At 40.4% G+C, this 20,513-nt stretch overlaps 2 protein-coding genes across 3 annotated transcripts in view; one reads left to right on the top strand and one right to left on the bottom strand.

Moving 5' to 3' along the window:
• HBS1L (HBS1 like translational GTPase) overlaps window positions 1-18,183 on the bottom strand; it is a 48,070-nt gene extending 29,887 nt beyond the window's left edge. Inside the window, exons 1-5 of one of the 2 annotated variants that reach the window (XM_082215951.1) lie at window positions 17,950-18,183; window positions 15,867-15,932; window positions 15,118-15,249; window positions 12,681-12,872; window positions 7,823-12,104 (exon numbers count right to left, since the gene is read on the bottom strand). In XM_082215951.1, the coding sequence (XP_082072077.1) occupies window positions 10,612-12,104; window positions 12,681-12,872; window positions 15,118-15,249; window positions 15,867-15,932; window positions 17,950-17,992 (1,926 nt within the window). In that variant the 5' untranslated portion in view covers window positions 17,993-18,183 and the 3' untranslated portion in view covers window positions 7,823-10,611. Of the gene's footprint in view, window positions 1-7,822; window positions 12,105-12,680; window positions 12,873-15,117; window positions 15,250-15,866; window positions 15,933-17,949 lie in introns of those variants that run through there. The other variant, XM_082215950.1, reaches the window with a different exon arrangement.
• Window positions 18,184-18,406: 223 nt separating this feature from the next.
• Window positions 18,407-20,513, top strand: part of MYB (MYB proto-oncogene, transcription factor) — an 86,367-nt gene continuing 84,260 nt past the window's right edge. Inside the window, exon 1 of the mRNA XM_082215908.1 lies at window positions 18,407-18,636. Within this exon, the coding sequence (XP_082072034.1) occupies window positions 18,593-18,636 (44 nt within the window). The 5' untranslated portion in view covers window positions 18,407-18,592. The remainder of the gene's footprint in view (window positions 18,637-20,513) is intronic.

The raw sequence follows: 20,513 nt of genomic DNA, 5'->3' as shown, positions 1-20,513 counted from the left end.
GGCCAGGTGTCCCCGACCCCCCTCCCCACTTCGGAAGAGCTTTCCGAAGTGGGGCGGCGGGGCCAGGTGTTCCCGACCCCCCTCCCCACTTCGGAAGAGCTTTCCGAAGTGGGGCGGCGGGGCCAGGTGTCCCCGCCCCACCTCCCCACTTCGGAACAGCTTTCCGAAGTGGGGCAGCGGGGCCAGGTGTCCCGCCCCCCCTCCCCACTTCGGAACAGGTCCTGGACCTCTTCTGAAGGCTGGCGGGGGCGAAAGTCTTTGCTCCCCCCGCCTGCCTTCAAAAGCTGTCCGGCCCAGGCATCCCGGACCTTTCCGCCAGCAGCGGCAGCGCTGCCGCTGCTGGCGGAGAGTTGCCGGCATGCCGAAGCCTGCGCGCAGCGCGCCCAGGCTTCGCGGATCTCTCTGCCAGCAGCGGCAGCTCTGCCGCTGCTGGCGGAGAGTTGCCAGCATGCCGAAGCCTGCGCGCAGCGCGCCCAGGCTTCGCGGATCTCTCCTGCCTTCAAAAGCCGCCCGGGATAGCAGGAAGCGCTTCCCTGCTATCCCGGACTGCTTTTAAAATGCTGGCGCTGGGGAGCAAAGCCTTTTGGCCCCCGCCAGCCTTCCTGGACCTCTTCTGATGGCCGGAGGGGGGGGGAAGGCTTTGCTCCCCACCGCTAGCATTTAAAAGAGGTCCCCGGAGATTTCCCTATGGGCTTTCGTCTTGCGAAGCAAGCCCATAGGGGAATTCGTCTTGCGAGGCAAATCGCGGACGAAAAAACCTTTCGTCTAGCGAGTTTTTTGTCTTGCGAGGCATTCGTCTTGCGGGGCACTACTGTACATAAAACTGCATACACTACAATTCACCACCGACAAAGGTTAAAATATGTGTCAGGGTAAACTTTGAAAGCTCTCTCTTCTTTTTAAAATCATAGTGCAGTATTAGAAGAATCACAAACCTGGAAATATTTTTGTATACTAAAATAATTAGAACAATTTTCTCTCAATTTTTAAAAAAACTAAACGAAGAAAGACCAGCAGATTGAAGTTCCCAACAGCATATGCAGACAATGCAAAGTTTTAGACAGTGTCATAAAACATTAGGATATACTGTACTACCAACCTTAGGTTGGCTGCAGTCTTAAAAATCTGACACTTACGTTAAATTTAATGTGCACTTAAGAAATTAAATGACTTTTCAAGAGTCTAATTCAAAGCACCTGAGGTCTAGAATAATGGGTAGCGATATAGTAGATATGCTGTAAGAGTGTACCAATGTTGTGAAAATATTGAGGGTGAGGGGTTGAGATAACTGGTGTAAGATCATTTCTGATTTGTTTCTGAATATAATGGAAATGCACAAAGCTAAAATGTTGAATATACACAAAGCAATGGCTCTTGGCAGCTAGAATGGTGGCAAAGTGATAAAACTAAATGCACTGGAAAGGTAAGAGAGCTCCTAAGAGATTAAACAAATTAATCAAATGATACATCTGGCAATACATGAAGTATTGCATTTATCTCTAGAAAACTCTTTACAGACAAATGAGAGAATTTTGACTACTTTCTTAGATAGGTTTAGTGTTTGAAGTTCTGATGGTGTCAAACATTTATTCTGAATATTCTTGAAAATCTTAAAGAGAAAACAGTTACATGTGATAGTTTTACAGGCAAGTTTTGTTTCCAAACGCTGGATATCAGAAAACATAAATATAAAAAGTATGGGATTAGTAGAGTGATAATTCAGGATTTTTTTATTCAAATGATATTAGAAGGTCCAAGTTACAGCTCACAAGACTGCAACAAAGAAAATGCCATACAGTACTACTACTAATAATATAGTGGTACCTTGGTTTGCCCCCTTCATGGATCACTGCCTTGCTGTGGCGAAGGGGCTTGAATAACTCAGAGAAGCTATGAACTATGCCGAGCAGGGCACACAAGATGAACAGGTCATAGTGGAGAGTTTTGACCAAACGTGATCCACCTGGAGTAGGAACCGGCAAGCCACTCCAGTATCCCTCCCAAGAAAACTCCATGGACAAAGACAACAGGCATATAAAAGTTATGACGCTGGAAGATGAGCCCCTCAGGTCGGAAGGTGTCCAACATGCTACTGGGGAAGAGCGGAGGACAAGTACAAGTAGATCCAGAGCTGATGAAGCGGCTGGGCCAAAGCCGAAAGGACGCTCAGTTGTGGATATGCATGGAAGCGAAAGGAAAGTCCAATGCTGTAAAGAAAAATATTGCATAGGAACCTGGAATGTAAGAACCATGAACCTGGGTAAGTTGGATGTGATCAAAAATGAGATGGCAAGAATAAATATTGACATCCTGGGCATCAGTGAGCTAAAATGGACGGGAATGGGCGAATTCAGCTCGGATGACTATCATATCTACTACTGTGGGCAAGAAGCCTGTAAAAGAAATGGAGTGGCCCTCATAGTCAACAAAAGAGTGGCGAAAGCTGTACTGGGATGCAGTCTCAAAAATGATAGAATGATCTCGATACGAATCCAAGGCAGACCTTTTAACATCGCAGTAATCCAAGTTTATGCACCAACTACTGGTACTGAAGAAACTGAAATTGACCAATTCTATGAAGACTTACAAGACCTTATAGAAGTGACACCAAAGAAGGATGTTCTTCTCATTATAGGGGATTGGAATGCTAAAGTAGGGAATCAAGAGATAAAAGGTACAACTGGCAAGTTTGGCCTTGGAGATCAAAACGAAGCAGGGCAAAGGCTAATAGAGTTCTGCCAAGAGAACAAGCTGGTCATCACAAACACGCTTTTCCAACAACACAAGAGACGACTCTACACATGGACATCACCAGATGGGCAACATCGAAATCAGATTGATTATATTCTCTGTAGCCAAAGATGGAGAAGCTCTATACAGTCAGCAAAAACAAGACCTGGAGCTGACTGTGGCTCAGATCATCAGCTTCTTATAGCAAAATTCAAGCTTAAACTGAAGTAAGTAGGAAAAACCGCTGGACAGGTAAGATACAATCTAAACCAAATCCCTTATGAATATACAGTGGAAGTGAGGAACAGGTTTAAGGATTTAGATTTGCTGGACAGAGTGCCTGAAGAACTATGGGTGGAGGCTCGCAACATTATACAGGAGGCAGCAACTAAAACCATCCCAATGAAAAAGAAGTGCAAGAAAGCAAAGTGGCTGTCCAACGAAGCCTTACAAATAGCGGGGGAGAGAAGGCAAGCAAAATGCAAGGGAGATAGTGAAAGATACAGGAAATTGAATGCAGATTTCCAAAGAATAGCAAGGAGAGACAAGAAGGCCTTCTTAAACGAGCAATGCAAAGAAATAGAGGAAAACAACAGAATTGAAAGAACCAGAGATCTGTTCAAGAAAATCGGAAATATGAAAGGAACATTTCGTACAAAGATTACCATAATAAAGGACGAAAGTGGTAAGGACCTATCAGAAGCAGAAGACATCAAGAAGAGGTGGCAAGAATACACAGAGGAATTATACCAGAAAGAAATGGATGTCTCGTACACCCCAGGTAGTGTGGTTGCTGACCTTGAGCCAGACATCCTGGAGAGTGAAGTCAAATGGGCCTTAGAAAGCACTGCAAATAATAAGGCCAGTGGAAGTGATGCCAGAGGATTGGAGAAGATCAGTCTACATCCCAATCCCAAAGAAAGGCAGTGCCAAAGAATGCTCCAACTACCGCACAATTGCACTCATTTCACATGCTAGCAAGGTTATGCTTAAAATTCTACAAGGAAGGCTCAAGCAGTATGTGGACCGAGAACTCCCAGAAGTGCAAGCTGGATTTAGAAGAGGCAGAGGAACCAGAGACCAAATTGCAAACATGCGCTGGATTATGGAGAAAGCTAGAGAGTTCCAGAAAGACATCTACTTTTGCTTCATTGACTATGCAAAAGCCTTTGACTGTGTCGACCACAGCAAACTATGGCAAGTTCTTAAAGAAATGGGAGTGCCTGATCACCTCATCTGTCTCCTGAGAAATCTCTATGTGGGACAAGAAGCCACAGTTAGAACTGGATATGGAACAACTGATTGGTTCAAAATTGGGAAAAGAGTACGGCAAGGCTGTATATTGTCTCCCTGCTTATTTAACTTATATGCAGAATTCATCATGCGAAAGGCTGGGCTGGATGAATCCCAAGCCGCAATTAAGATCGCCGGAAGAAATATCAACAACCTCAGATATGCAGATGACACAACCTTGATGGCAGAAAGTGAAGAGGAATTAAAGAACCTTTTAATGAGGGTGAAAGAGGAGAGCGCAAAATATGGTCTGAAGCTCAACATCAAAAAAACGAAGATCATGGCCACTGGGCCCATCACCTCCTGGCAAATAGATGGGGAAGAAATGGAGGCAGTGAGAGATTTTACTTTCTTGGGCTCCATGATCAGTGCAGATGGTGACAGCAGTCACGAAATTAAAAGACGCCTGCTCCTTGGGAGAAAGGCGATGGCAAACCTAGACAACATCTTAAAAAGCAGAGACATCACCTTGCCAACAAAGGTCCGTATAGTAAAAGCCATGGTTTTCCCAGTAGTGATGTATGGAAGTGAGAGCTGGACCATAAAGAAGGCTGATCGCCGAAGAATTGATGTTTTTGAATTATGGAGACTCTTGAGAGTCCCATGGACTGCAAGAAGATCAAACCTCTCCATTCTGAAGGAAATCAGCCCTGAGTGCTCACTGGAAGAACAGAGCCTGAAGCTGAGGCTCCAATACTTTGGCCACCTCATGAGAAGAGAAGACTCCCTGGAAAAGACCCTGATGTTGGGAAAGATGGAGGGCACAAGGAGAAGGGGACGACAGAGAATGAGATGGTTGGATGGTGTTCTTGAAGCTACCAGCATGAGTTTGATCAAACTGCGGGAGGCAGTGGAAGACAGAAGTGCCTGGCATGCTCTGGTCCATGGGGTCACAAAGAGTCGGACACGACTAAACGACTAAACAACAACAACACCTTGGTTTGCAACCGCTTTGGATTACAACCGTTTTGGATTACAACCACATCAAACCCAGAAGTGTGTGTCCCTTTTTTGGATTACAACCCATTTTTTTATTTTTTGGGGGGGGATTACAACCCATTTGGGGGGAGAGGCCCCATTGGCGAAAGCACGCCTTGGGTTGCAACCTGTTTTGGTTTACAACCGGACCTCTGGAACGGATTATGGTTGTAAACCAAGGTACCCCTGTAATGTAAGAATGTAATGGAAGATTTGTAATGTAGGATCACAATTCTGGATGTGCACGGTCAGGGTGGAGTAGGGGAGCAAAACGTTGCACAAGAGCAGGGATCATAGATGAGAGGGAGAAGAAAGGAACATCAGAAAGCTATTTTTCCTTGTTAAAACTGGTTGGTTGGTTAAAAGAAACACCAACACTCCATGTTTCTCCATCCCTGCTTTAGTCAAACTCTGCTGTTGTTTATTATTCACAAGCAAACACCCATATATGCACAGCATCCATCAACTGAACATAACTATCTCTAACCGAACAAGCTACCTGACAAGCTTGTTCAAAAGACTCTATTCATCTTAAAGATATAGCATATATCAACACTGGGTGTGTCCACAACGCCAGCTGGAGGATAGCAAAGCAAGGAAATGAGGATGATCTGCATGCAAGAGAGAGTTGGGGAGGGGGAGGGGGGAAAGAGGTGGTACAAATGGGCTTGTAAAGAAAGGAAGAAGTAGGAGGCATGGGAATAGGGGTGAAGATGAGAGCAGGGGAATGAAAGGCTTTGAAGGAAAGGAGAAGGCAGAAGGTGGAAAAGGTGCTAAGCAGTTGCAATGTGTGGGAGAAGGAAAATGCAGGTTACCATGGGGGTTGTTTGTGCGAGGCATGGGCATGGTGGTGAAGGTAAAAATGGGGCTGCAGAATAGAAAAGTGGTTTTAGAGATGGGGTTGGGATGGTGAAACATGATAGCCAGACAACAGTAACCAGGAAGTGGTTTTCTACAAGGACCAAAGGACAAACCTTTATTTATAAAATATAGATTATTCTTCTGCTTCTAGGCTCTAAAATATTGGGACCTACTCTAAGCCTTGTGGCAAAATATAAACAAATAATTCCAGTAGAATATGTATAATTGCTCTTATCTTTAACATAACAAATCCCATATTTTCAAATATTAGCAGGGTTTGTTTAAAACAGAACAATGTAATAACAGAAAAGAACACTAAACATTATTTCATTATTCAGCCGTACATAGCAGCACATTTCCACTGATTTCCTATTGATATGCAAAATAAACCCGCCCTAGCTTTTAAAGTGGTGTTCTTTCAAAATATAGTATGCTACCTTTAAGACTGCAAGATAAAACATCTCAGGGAAAAAGTCTTGGGAGTGTCATTTTTTCCAGTGTAGGTGTATATACAAAGTGAAGCTCAAAAACATTTAAAAATGTTTCTCACTGCTTTTGACATAAGCCACTTCCTTTCTAAAGCCCACACACAGCTGTATCAAACAGAATGTGACTCTTGTTACAAAATGTTCCCCAAAAGAGACTGATATGGTCCTATTCACTACCCCGTATTTTACTAATGTGAAATAAATGACTGAAGCTTTTTTAATCATAGCTACTTTTAAATTATAAGGAACTTATAGCTGACACACCAACAACACAAACCAAGACAGAAACTTTATGACACTGTAGTAGATGCCATGGGGCACAATGGATTGGGTTTAGGAGGTCATATATCACATATCAGCCTGGAATCTTCATTAAACTTGCATGCAACAATGTTATCTTATCTGTATGACAACTGTTTTCCAAAACAAAAAGTAGGCTAAATCAAATCTCATTGCTCTTTTTCAACTACTGCAATTTGTCAGCAATACCCATATAAGCAACAAGAAGATTTTAGCAGTAACAGAATGTTAAGCAAGTGACCACAAAGTGGAAAAATACAATGGATCTAGTGTAGATATATGACCTTTAGACAGGAAGGAAAACACTCAAGTGTTGAGTCACATGAATATCCTCTCCCCATCTCTTTCGCTTTTTTCTGAGTTTTAGCTATTGAATCCATGTGCATATCTTCAGTTAAAGCACACGTCTTGTATCAACTAATCAATACACATATGCACCATTTGATATAGACAAGCAGACAAGCAGCAAATTCCTGAGTTTTAATGCACTTAAATTGTTTAAGAAATAGACACTAATTCACAGAACTATGGAACTCTTTCTAAGTTTTAAGGCAAATCTCTTTAATAGATGTTGCCACAGATTTAATTGTCGTGGGACCAAGGGTTTTATCCACATTTTTGAAAGGTAGGCAGGGAAACAAGAGACCAAAACTGCAACACAGTTTATACAGGAATACCCATTTCACTCCTGCTCCTCAGAACCTACCGTATTTTACCTATAGCTCGGAACCTCAAAGAACTACAGACAGAAAACTGTGAAGAATGAGGTCAGCAGTTCTAAACAAAATATAAAACATACAATAATGGCAAAGATAGATTTTCAACTTTTGGACTGTTGTAGTGTTTCTATATAGCCTTTAGAATGACCATGAAACACAAGTAACCAAACTATTCAATGATATTTAAACAGCTTTCCAACAAAACACAGAGTGAGCAACCATTATTTTCACTTCAGTTCCAATTACTAAATTCAGGCACACTAAGGAAAAGAATAATTTTTATTTATTAATTCCACAAAATGTGAGTGCAAATTTAAACTATTTTTAGAGTTTTTAGGAATGAAAATATACAATTCTGTTTTTTTTATTAAAAAAAATATTAATGGAGAAGCCACCAACACAAGGTACTGTAAGTATTTGAACCCTCACAGCAAGACACGGAAGACAGTGTGCACTGATTATTGATCCTCAAATTAAATTTATTTTATATATCTATATTTCTCATGAAACAAGCTACAGGTCAATTTTACTTTAAATTTTGATTTTGAATACATAAAAACCTAAGATACTGATTTCACAATGCTCTGAATATTTTGACTAGCACATTTTAGATGTCCAAAGTACACATCCAAATAGTTTTTTACAGTTTCAAAATATACAATATTTATAAAAAAATGTACCATATATACACATGCAAAAACAGAGGCTGGCTTCAGAGCAGTAAAATATCAGTAAAATGTAAAGGCATGATGCACGTTTGCAGAGATCAGGATTAAAATTTGCTGCCTCAGCTCCAGCTCGGGTTTGAACACATTGTACAGCATGCTGGCTGTTATCATAAAGGAGGTCAATGCACACCACCAATATAGCAACCCACATGTTCTTCATTTCCACAGTACTTGTAAGTTACCACCCCTCTGAACTCAAATGAACTTGTAGATTCAAGTTATGGGAAAAGGGGCAGGTGGATCACGATAAAGGAGAGAGGCATGCAGCAGCCTTGCACAGTTATCTAACAAACACAGCGCAACAATAAGTTTGCACATGCCTTTCAGCCTGCCAGGAGGGAGAGGATAAATTTATTCAGCTCCATGTCAAGCCCCTCCAAGGGGTGCAACCATATCCAAAAGAGAATGGGTCATGTCCTAAGTTACCTGAAGAATATGTGCCAATCAGAAATATTTTCAAAGCTAAAAAATCTTTCCAAAAAATCTAGGAAGCAAAAATATAGTTACAAAACAACGTAAAGTTCATCTTTGGTCAACCATTGTGTTATATACATCTACATCCTTTTTTAAAAAAACACCTGCAGCATCATAACACTATTATATCTAAATATACAGTGTTTACACATTTACTTAATGACCATTTCGGAACCTGTCTAAATAGGTAGTCCATGGCTTCAAGTTGTGGTCAGATGAGTGATGGACTACACTACAATTATTCCAGTCAAGCTGCCTAAACAACACCTGCCACAATCTACCACACTAGTCCACCTACATCACAACAGCCTCTTCCCCTCATTTTCTATGGAATCCCATACAGTTACGGTACATGGGATGACTGGGAGAAAACTTTAAGCAAAAGTGACAGAGGAAGAATTCCACTGAGCAAGAGATACTGGAAAAACACTATTTTTGTCATCTGATGCAGTAAGCATTTGGAAATAGTGGTATTTAATGAGACAGCTGAACAATAAGTGTCAAATCACAACAATAAAATAAAAAAATAAAATTGCACCAAAAGGCAATGGAATGTACCTTACAATAAAAATATACTTTCAAGTTAAAAATCAAAATTATTTTACATACTGACATGGCTGTTTGTTTCTTAAAGCATGTAAAAACATCTCTCCAAGAAATATATATTTTACCCAGTGAACTAAATAATAGCTGCCTGTTAAATTAAATACAAAAGTTAAGATAGGGTGCTCACTGAAAATACAGCAATGCATTATGTTCTGTTCAAAACACTTGATACTATCAAAAACATACAAAGTCTTAACTTGACAAATGCCTATAAACCTTGATGAAGATAATAATAATAAAGAAAAGTATGGAAAGCAGCAGAAACAGAAAGCTAATAGACAAAAAATATAATCTTATCACCGTTTGAATGAGATTTAAGATACTGGTGCTCAAAAGAATAGTATTCTACAACATATAGTTAAAAAGATTGCAGAACTAAGTGTTTTGGTTAATAATTAAGCTATTCCTCAGTTGGACAGAGAACATCCTGATCATTCTACGGGAATGGGGAAGTTTTAGCCTGAATCTTTTAAAGGACCGCTGCACACATTACACTTTTTACAGGTACATGTAAAATATTTTGCTTGTACCTTAGTAAGTTTTATAAAGTGAGCACATGGCTGGCATATGTCTGCTTATTTGTACAATATATGTTTGAACTAGGAAGACAGACTGGGCTGTGGTTCCCTGCTATGCACCTATATGACAGCTAACACACATGACCTCCTGATTTAATATGAAGTGACGAAAAAGCCAGAGAGTACAGGAAAGTACAGTAATGCCAAATAATTTGTGTGAAAGAAAAAAAATGCATTTGACAACTACCCATTAAAAAAAATTTCACAAGCTGTGCTCTTGAATGTATAATTCTGGTCTCACCAAGTTTGAACATGATGGTAAGCCATTTGTAAATTAAATATTTTTGCCATGGGGATTTCAAAAACATGCACTGACAAATCAATTTTTCAAAAAAAGGGACAGATTAAAAACAAAGCAAACAAAGCTCTAATGTGCCACAAGGCAGCTACAAACAGTAACAGTGCCATATTAAACACATTAGAGATTAAAAACTTTATGGAAATTCATTCACAGCAAGTATTTAATAATTTGGTCCCCAGTGTAATTTTTGTTAAAGGTAATCCTGAAACCATAAATTAATATGTTGTTTCTAGCAGGAGCTTGCACATTCTTTCTTAAAAATATTTTTTCAATATTAATTATTTAGAAAAGATTCAGCACCTTAACACATTATTCCAAAGTTGAGGTGCTAAAGATTAAGATCTACCTCTATCAATTATAGAATAAAATGATAAAAAAGGACTGGAATTCAGTGCATCTATTCAAAAACTTTACTACAAAAGTTTGTTAACCAAAATTAACTGACAATTGTCTTTGCATTTAAGACATCCATTCCACTTTGCCGTCCAAGTCAACCTGTTCAAAATATCTTTTTTAATGTAAAAATAATCAAAACTGCATTAGTTCATTGTGCTGTTATCTAGTGAAGGCTTTCTTTTGGCCTAATTTTACAATGTCATCTGGAGATGGTGATTTGAAGTCAAAAGGTGTTATTGCTAATAAGGGTCCAGTTTCATTAATTTTTACTTCTTGCATTTGCCTACTGTATAAGAAAGCCTTATGAAGATTAACTGTTTGGCGCTTACATCTCTTTGGGGGATAATGAAGACACAGAGTTATAGCAAAGGCTGATGGTGCTGCAGAGAGGGCCTTTGCCCATGAAACAGTGCCTTCCAAAATATGTGACCTCATTTTATTTTGGTTCTTCTTCCTTCCTTTAGCTACAAACATTTGTCGTCCTTGCTTTGAAAATAAAGTGTCTTTTTCTGGAAGTGAAGTGCCTGACTGTACATGTACATGTTGAGGAGATAATGTTGATTTTCTAATAAGAACACTTAGATCAATATCTGAATTCACAACTGTAGGTTGCACTGTTTTAGGTATACGAAGCTCAGAACAGCTGCTTGTTGTTCGAGGCTTATCCAATGCAGTTGATTTTGCAATTAAATCTGAAAGTGATAAACTCTCAAGCTCTTTTACTGGAGAAGATTTGGAGAATGTTAAGGAAGATAGAGATCCTGACAGTTCTGTCAATCCAGGTGAAATTTGAGGTTGGTTGGCTAGTTGGGACAATGGTGAAAGTCCTAATTCCAAGTCTGTGAAACCTGCTGATGGGTTGCAAAGATCAGATAAGGATTGAGGCTTGTTTGAATTACTTCCTTGGTGTTCCTGTAGGAGATCAGCCAGTGATGGGCTTTGAGACACTGAAAGTGTTAAGCTATTCGCTTCTGAAGAGGTGCTGATATGCCCTTGGAAGCAGCCCTTACTGTGTGAAAATGAAGGGGCATTTCCAGATAGTTCGGCCTTTTTACTGAGCTGATAACTTCTCTTGCTTTCCAGCATCAAATTTCCAAAAGCATTTATAAAACCAGGAGGATTATCCAAACAGCTTTTGCTATCATAGTTTTTCTGGAGAAAAATTAATGCACTATCTTGGGTATCTGCTGAATCACCTGTTTCGTTAAGCCTGACCAGGCCCTTCAAGTCAACTCCTTTAAATTCAGATGGGTTCCAAGACACATTTTCTGAAGAATTTTCCTTCAGCAATTCAGCCTCTGAACTAAAGCATGCATCACTTTCATTGCAAGATTTCCAACTTGTGCTGGTGCTATCAGTTGGTGGGAGTGTTACCTGCTTGTTCAGTGGTTTATAAAGTGACTTATCATTGTCACTGAATGGTATAGGAAGAGCTCCCGAGGAGTTACAAATGGGTTTTTTCTTTTTTACTGAAGGTGTTTTGACATATTTGGGTCTGAAGACTGTTTTGTCACCTGGAGCTGAAGCGTTACAAGATTCAAAATTGACCATAGGGTTGCTGAGACTACAGCAGGACTTAGTGGTATCTAAAGTATTTTCAATGGAGTTAGTCAAGTTGTTAGTGCTAGAAAATATTTCTGAGCAAAATAAGCCTTACCTTACAAGAGCCAACAATTCCAAGAGAGACACAGGGTCAAAGCAAAAACAGTTCCAATTTGTGGCAAAGCAGGAAAGCCAACAGCAAAATAGAAAAAAACACAGAAAGGCATTTAATTAACAAACATTATCAAAACTGTATTAGATGTGTAAATCACAGCCTCATGAATCCAGTTTACTAACTATGCTAAATAGACAACTCTGCAGTTGAAACTTAGCACTACTAAGCTAGAATATGCCACGTTTTTCAATATTATCTATCTAATTACACAATCTGCATCAAATTTATAAATTAACCATTACATGATATATTTTATTATATTTATTAATAATTTTATAATTATTTAGTGCAACATATACGTATAGTGCTAATGATATTTACAGATCCTTAGAAGACTACAGATTAACAGTACCTTAAGCATTCATCACAGGATGCCTCTATATATGTAGCTTAGTCATTTAAGTTATTAACAAACAGAAATAGTAAAAAGAAGCAAAAAACTTCCTATACGGCTGTCCCTTATGCAAAAGAGCCACATAGTAAATCACACAAAAATTAAACGTAAACATACCTTTTGTTGTCTTCCCTGCAATTATGGCATCCTCATTCTTGATCTTATTTTGCTTATTGTCTTGGGCAAGTACAGAATCCAAAGCTTGTTGTACATCAAATTTACTGCTCAATACTGCTTCCACCATCACTTTCTCAGGCACAGACTTTCCAAGCACTTCTCTCATGCGATCAAGGCACAAATCAAGCTTAGCTAAAAAAAAGGACAAGGGACTCTTATATAATGGCTTTAAATACGTAAATATGCACAGTTGCACTAATTTTGAAGAGGTATGCTCTTAAAGTTTTCTTAACCAAATCACAACCATCTTTATCCAGGAACAAATATCCATTCTCTACCCTTTTAGAGAAGTGGTCCCCAACCTTTTTGGTGTGGTGACCCACAAGTCCAAATTTATTGTCACATCAATTTTGGACCTTATAACTTCGGGAGTTGTCAGTTTCATACATTTAAACTGTGTCTGCCTATTTTATAACAGTTATTTAAGAGATCTAAGCAAAAAGTAACTTAATGCCCCTATTTATGTGGAATTTGTTGAAATGTTTATAGTACTTACAAAGTTATTCACAGATTTGTTTATGAGAATGTAAGAACACCAAACATCTGACTGTAGGCTATTTCTTAATAAGTTATTTAAAAATTCTTTAAAAAGTATTTCTACAGAGTGTCAGATACAATGAAGTATGAATATTTTAAATCGACTTTATTTTAAATAACATTATTTTTGAAGGTATCAGTGGGAGGGCTGAGTTTGCATTTTACCAAACAGCATAATGTTGGGTTTGATGGTTGCCAGACATAGCCTCAGATCATTATTGATAAATAATTACTATATTTCATCCTCACAGCAGTCATTGCTGAAAAATCTCACAAAGATGCAGGCATTCCTTAATCAGCAAGTGCAAGACACTCAGTAATTACCAAGTAATTTTGGTAAAATGGAAGTCAAAATTCAGATCACCTCACTTCTGAAAAATTATCTTTGAGGGTCCTAGCAAATGATAGTTCAAGGAATTGTTCTTTTTGCACAGTTTTGTAACATCAGCTGCAAATGGATTTCAAGCCCACTCAAAACTCTGTTTCTTCAGCAGAAAAATTTCAACCAAACAAACTTCAAATCACCCTTGCCTAAACACGTAACTACGGTAACCATGGTTGCAGATCTAGTGATGGATCACCACAAGCTGTCTTCAGTGACTGTTGCAGCTCCATCTCTGATGAGCAGGTACTGAAGGCAGCATCTGTGCCTCAGAGGCAAGCTGCAGCTGTCACTCAAAACAATTCCCTGTACAAGCACTTTGTGATGAACTATCACCAAATCAGTTGCCAGCCTCCAGAGAGCAGTACCCAAGTGTTAAAATGTAAGACTTGAGCCTTTTCAGTGTTCCCTTTTAAGTGTCAACACAGCATTATAACATGCCAACAAAACAAAAAGTTGAAATAGGTATTCTCATACCTGTTAAGAACAAGCAACTATAATTATTCTCGGTTTGAACAGGCTTTGTAACCCATTTGCAGGTCCAACACACAAGTTGGGAAGCACTGACATAGGACATTCTATTTTCCTAAGCAGAATCATGAAGTTGTCAGCTTTTAGGACTTCATAACAGGCTGAATATTTATCAGCATAGGTATCATCAAGAAGACAAACAGCATTTACTCCCAAGGGGAAAATGCATATATTCAGCATTAAATAATTCAACATAATTTGAGATGTCACTTAACAGTACATCTTAAGCATTTACAGATACTGTAATTAACTTCTAAGGTAAATCACATCTTCTCAGGCCTTGGGATTTAGCAGATGGTTAACCACAACTGCAAGCACTGGAAGTGGGGTGCTAATAAAAATCTGCTAATTACAAGCCTTTAGCTCTAAGAACTGTGAATCGCTTATTTTAATTCAATACCCTTCTAAAAGCCTGTCCACCTACTCCAATCTACATGACAGAAGTATAGTGAAGAGTAAGCAGATCTGAAGAGGAACATCCAAAAAAACTGAAAGAAATGTAAGGTTATCCAACAAAACTCTGAAAAAGGCATTAGTAGCTTGAGTGTCAATAGCTGAGCAACTGAGGAACTGTATTCATGGTGTTGACTACAGAAGGAGCTTGCAACACCAAATCCCCCAGTATGCTTCCCAGCCCAAATAAGGCTGGTCTAACAGTAGCCCTCACGCCCTCATAACACCCATCTTTGTACATCCATTTCTTTACTGCGGGTGGAGGGAGAACATATGATGAGAGGGTAAGTGAAGGTAAAGGGAGTGATTTGAAGTCTCCATCAGTCCATCTCTCCACCCAATAGCCTCCACTCATTAAATCTAATAACTATTATGCAAATTTCAGAATATGACATTACTGTCACATGCACATGTTCTGGTGGCAACACAATCACTTCAGTTTATTAAGTCAATGTAATATATATTTACAATTACCTTTTTCAGCACCTGTTAGCTGGTGACTTGGAATACAATCATTGCTACGTTCTGTTTCATAATCATATTTTTCTTCTAATGTCTCGGCATATGCAGTAGGATTATCGCGTCTTGAGTAAATGAATTGAGCAGCTATAACATAAACAAAGAGTTCAACAGTTTTGTTCAGTTCCCAAATCCTAAGACGTTTTGTGCCATTTAATAAATCAGGCTATTTTTTAACATTTACAGCAAAGCAAATATTTGTTATTCTAATGATTCATAATATGTTTTTCTGTAAATGCTTCAGATTTCTATGGTATATCTTACTCTTGCCAATTCGGTTTCCTATTATGATCAACACAAGTCGTGAGCAACTAGTTTGGCTTTAGAGGACTTCCATCTTTCACAGCAATTTGTTTTTAGCATAGTTATATGGCCACAGCAATATAAAATTAGTTCAGTTAATCATAGAATTGTAGAGTTGTAAGGGACCGTATCATCTAGTACAACCTCCTGCAATGCAGGAGTATACAGTTGTCCCATAGGGAATCAAAGTGTTGTTCAAGTAGTACTGGAGATGAATTCTAAGCTTGCCTCTAAAAATGATCTTACACAAGTGACTTTAGCAACTTATGCCTCCACTCTTTCTTTCTTTCTTTCTTTCATTCATTTCCTTGCCAAACTATACACAATTTTTGATGTAGGCCAATACATTCCCTGTAGGTCAGATGGCACACCATACATAAATGGTCAAATATTAAACTAACCTGTTGAAGGTGAAATGCAAAAATCATCCTCTACAGACTGTCCATAAAGATCATCTTCTTCAAAGTCTAAGAAGCAAGAAAGACAATTTCCTTACAACTGAATTTAAAAAGTTTTCTTATACACATTCTTATAACAAACATTAAGCTACATTATAGCTCAGGTGCATCACCTTCCAGGTCATTCTACCCGACCCTCAGAACTTTCCGCAGACCATGTTTTCTCCTGAAGCCATATCCTCATTGGCCATGCTGTGTCCTTCTTGTGCACTTTTGCCTGGCTAGAATGTGTCCTTGAACAGTGATAATGATAGAGGTGTGCAGAAATGTCAGACTTGTGAGATTAGGAGGGTTTTATTTCCTAATAATGTACCGTATTTTTCGCTCTATAACACGCACCCGACCATAACACGCACATAGTTTTTAGAGGAGGAAAATCCGTAGGCATGCCACCCGTAGGCATTTCCTCCATAACACGCACAGACATTCCCCCTTACTTTCTAGGAGGAGAAAAAGTGAGTGTTATGGTGCAAAAAATACGGTAATTAAATTATGATTTTAGGCCTCAAAGATGAAATACAGGGAAATCAAATTCCTAAATTTTTAAAGTCAAAGCTTTAAAAATATTGTTCTCTATAATAATTGAAAAGGAAATATGTGAAAGATACGTAACATGAAGGCATATGACAACGAAAGGGCAGTAATTAATCCAGAGTAATAGAGTGTGCAGGTAGGATATAGAATATTATTATACTATAGGGGAATCATGTTGGATTTGCCCATCTGATCTTAAATTATTAAAGATAGATATTTCTAAATAAAATTTAATCATTTACAGCACAACCCTAACCATATCTATTCAAGAAGGGTAGTAGTCAAAAGGTTCTGCAATACATAGATTACAAATAAAACCCCTTATAATTCAGTTATATATACTGAAATGCCTATTCTGACCTCATATGAAAATATAGTATGTCATAGATGTATGGCACTTGGCATGTTTGCAGATTTTATGTTGTTGATATTATTGCAGTTTTTATACAGTGCTTTTTTCATTATAGGTGTGCAGCTCTACAGTACTTTACACTAATACGTATATTCTCACATTTGTTTTAAGTACAGTACTTATGTGTAATCACATAAAATGGATTAAGCACTATGAAAAGGTTTTTGGGGAACATTTAAACAGAAGTTTTTTGAGTAGCCTAAACTTGGACCAGTGCAATACATGGATGCATCTGCAGCAGCAGTTGTAAAATCAGATTGTTTATATACATTGTGATTATGTGTTTTCTACACTGAAACTGACAGGATTTTCCAACAGTGATAAATCAACTGCCCCTGCTAGCAGGCAGCTTGTGCATCATGTGTGCCCCTTTTCCTTATACTGAGGAAGTGGAACCTGTGGCCTTCCAGATGTTGTAAGGCAGCAGCTCCTACCATCTGTTACCACAGCCTATGCCGCCTGGGGATGCTGGGAGCTGGTGCCCAGCAGCAACTGGAGGGGCTGCAAGTTCCCTATCCTTGGCTTGCAGTACTCCAGAGGTCCACCATATCGAACCACGAAGGGTCCTTACTTCTTGCCAGTTCTTGAACCCTCATCAGCCATCCTCACTACCACACACACTGCAGCGGCGTCCCTTTCAAAATGGTTGCGCCTCTGTCAACATTGAGGGCCACAGGCTTCAGGCCCCCACCAGGTATGCCAACAGGTGTCCTTCGTGGTGAGCCGTGGGGCAAAACAGGAGGGAAGGACCCCAGCTCCTCTCCAACGAAACCCGACCGCCTCGCACCAAGCGGCCTCCCCACGCTTAGCCATGCCTTCTCTTTCTTGCCCCCCTCCCGCCGTGCCTTCGTCTCCGTCCGCCGCCGCGACCCCCTCAGCGCCTCGCTCGAGACCCTCCGTCGCCAGGCAGGTCGTGGGCGTGCTAGTGACGTCACCGCCAGTCTCTCCGAGAGACTCTCCCCTCCCTCCGCCCCCCCCCCACGCCGAGCCGGGCTAGTCTGTCGTGCGAGGGGCGGGGTGGGCCTTCCCGCGAAGCTGGATGCGGAGAAGCAGCTCTCCCTTAACACAACAACTCTCTACCTTCGTCGTAGTTATAGCCACGCACGTTCCTGTGCCGGGCCATGGCGAGCGCGCCGATGGCGACCTGAGGTAGTTGAGAGAGGCTAGGCCCCCTTGACACCCCCTCAGACGAGGCGTCTGTAGCGCCCCCGGGTCACCATGTTGTTGGTTTGGGCCTACCAGTGCTGCCGCTGCCCCGCCCTCCTCGTAGGCAGCTTTTCGCGCATGCGCTACGCTGTATATTTTTTTCTCTCTCTCTCTCCTCCCCTCACCCAGACCCGGTACGCGCACGCGTGTGTCAGGCTGGAGTGAAGCGGCAGGTGGGGGGGGCGCGTGACGTACTGCCCCCGCCCGGCCTTGGCGTGTTGTTGTTTGTTCGCGCTTTAGCTGGGCTACGTCAGCTAAACTGTCCGATCGCCGGAGCGTCAAGCGACCAATCAGAGCCAAGCCCGCGATGACCAGGCCCGCCCTATACGTAAAGCCGCTCTCGGACGTCAGCGCCGCGTGCGTTGTGAGTTGAGTGGCGGGCTGCTAGCTAGCTAGCTATGGTCTTTCGACGCTACCCTCTGAATTAGGCGGGCTCACACGAGGGAAAACACCTCCTGCATCAGTATTAGTTCCTAATGCTCATTCCTGCGCTCCACGTCAAGAATTAGGAGTTCCCATGACCAGACGCGTGTCCTTCAGAGTTAATGTGGCCCTCGCAAGGTTTTGATTTTGTTTCTTTTTGCATTTTATATGTGGCTACGTAGGTGGCAGACGAGCCAGTCAAGTTGCCCTTGACTATCCAAATAAGAGGTGTTTTATTACAGTTTATGACGTTTCGAAAAGCATTGCCTTTCTCTAACCAGCTGAGGACAACGGAAATGGTTTACCGTCCGGATGAGGTGGGTTAGGCTGAAAAAGAATGACTGTCTCAAGGCCACCCAGCGAGCTTGGTGACTGAGGTAGCAGAGCACACTTCCCTGGGAGTCTTACTGGACTCAGTGGTGCTTACTTCTGAGTAGACATGTACAACGGTACTTCAGGTTACAGACTCTGCTAACCCAGAAATAGTACCTCGGGTTAAGAACTTTGTTTCAGGATGAGAACAGAAATCGTGCGGCGCATTGACAGCAGGAGGCCCCATTAGCTAAAGTGGTGTTTCAGGTTAAGGACAGTTTCAGGTTAAGAACGGACCTCCAGAACGAATTAAGTACGTAACAAGAGGTACCACTGTATATGTCCAAATCATGGAGGGAGATTTGAAAGCAAGTGCCCTCATTCTAGCCTTAACACTTAAGTTTTAGCTACACTGGTTCTCCCAAGAACAAAGTCCAAAGTGGCTACTATAATTTTTTCAGTTTTATAAATGGCAGTTGTACTGGTGGTAAAGAATAGTACTTTGCTCACAGAGCCCTCATTTCAAATCTCTTTATAAAAAAATAACCTATGTTATGCAACGAGGCTTTAGCTTATGTTCTCTGTTTGTAAAATGCTTGTGATAGTGCTTTACATAGTTACTCCACCAAAAAGCCGGTGGGGGGATGTTTTCATCTGGTGCAGAAAGGATAAAATTTTTGGTGCCATGCAAGCTCTGGGGAAGGAAATCCACCAAATGGGTGCAACCCACCTTACCTCAAACGGGGGAAGGGGGTTGGAACAAATCTCCAAAGAGAAGGGAGAAAGATCCTAAGGAACATAAAACTTTAACAGTAAACACCAGCTTCATTCAGTGAATGTGATAACCAGTGGGAAAGAACTAAATCATCAGTTTGTTAGCATGTTTAAATTTCACAAGTCTTAAACATAAAGAATCTATTACTCATTGCTAGAACAACTGTGCTATCTTTGAATAACTAATCTATGACACATGTATTCTCCATTTTATAAATCTACTTGAAAACCTATCTGATAAAAGATCATCCCTGCAGTATAATGATTTTGTTTATATCAATGTGCTTGTCACTCTGCCCTTGAAAAAAAATTATAGTAATACCACAAAGTTGGGTGGATATTGAAAATATGCAAGGCCTTGATAATGAGACACACTGCCCACAACTTTTAAGAAAAACATGCTAAGGGGGAAAAAAGCCTTCAGGCAATTTTCTTGTAGTGTTAAACACAATATGCCTAAATATTTCAGTATGTGTGTTTGTGACCAAAAGAAAAACGGGTGGGTGTCACATAGGAAAAATGCCACATGTAAAGTAAACCTTTCTGGAAGTCTTCATTACTCTCACAGTTACAGAGATGAGGATAAATACTTCACCCCTGCAAGCTAGTCTATTTTGGCTTCAATTCTATTTATTTAGTTATCATCATCACATCTTTACATGGTGAACAGTTCCTGTGCAATGATGGACAGATATTCTCTTTGTTCATCTGCCCACTGTACTTTTCTAATAAGGGCTCTTGCTGTCCCACTGGGCTGCATACACACAATAGTTTTAAAGTACATGGCTCCCCAGATAGAAACCTGGATACTAATTTACCCTCTTCCCTGAGCTACCAGTCTCTGCAACCATAACAAACTTCAGTTACTGGGATTCTTTGTGGGAAGCCATGTCCCAAGTCAGGAGGCTTTGTTTTGAGGAACAGCTTGT

The sequence above is a fragment of the Podarcis vaucheri genome (assembly GCF_965113315.1).
Source record: "Podarcis vaucheri genome assembly, chromosome: 3".
NCBI lineage: Eukaryota > Metazoa > Chordata > Lepidosauria > Squamata > Lacertidae > Podarcis > Podarcis vaucheri.
This window is presented reverse-complemented; position numbering and strand designations above follow the sequence as displayed.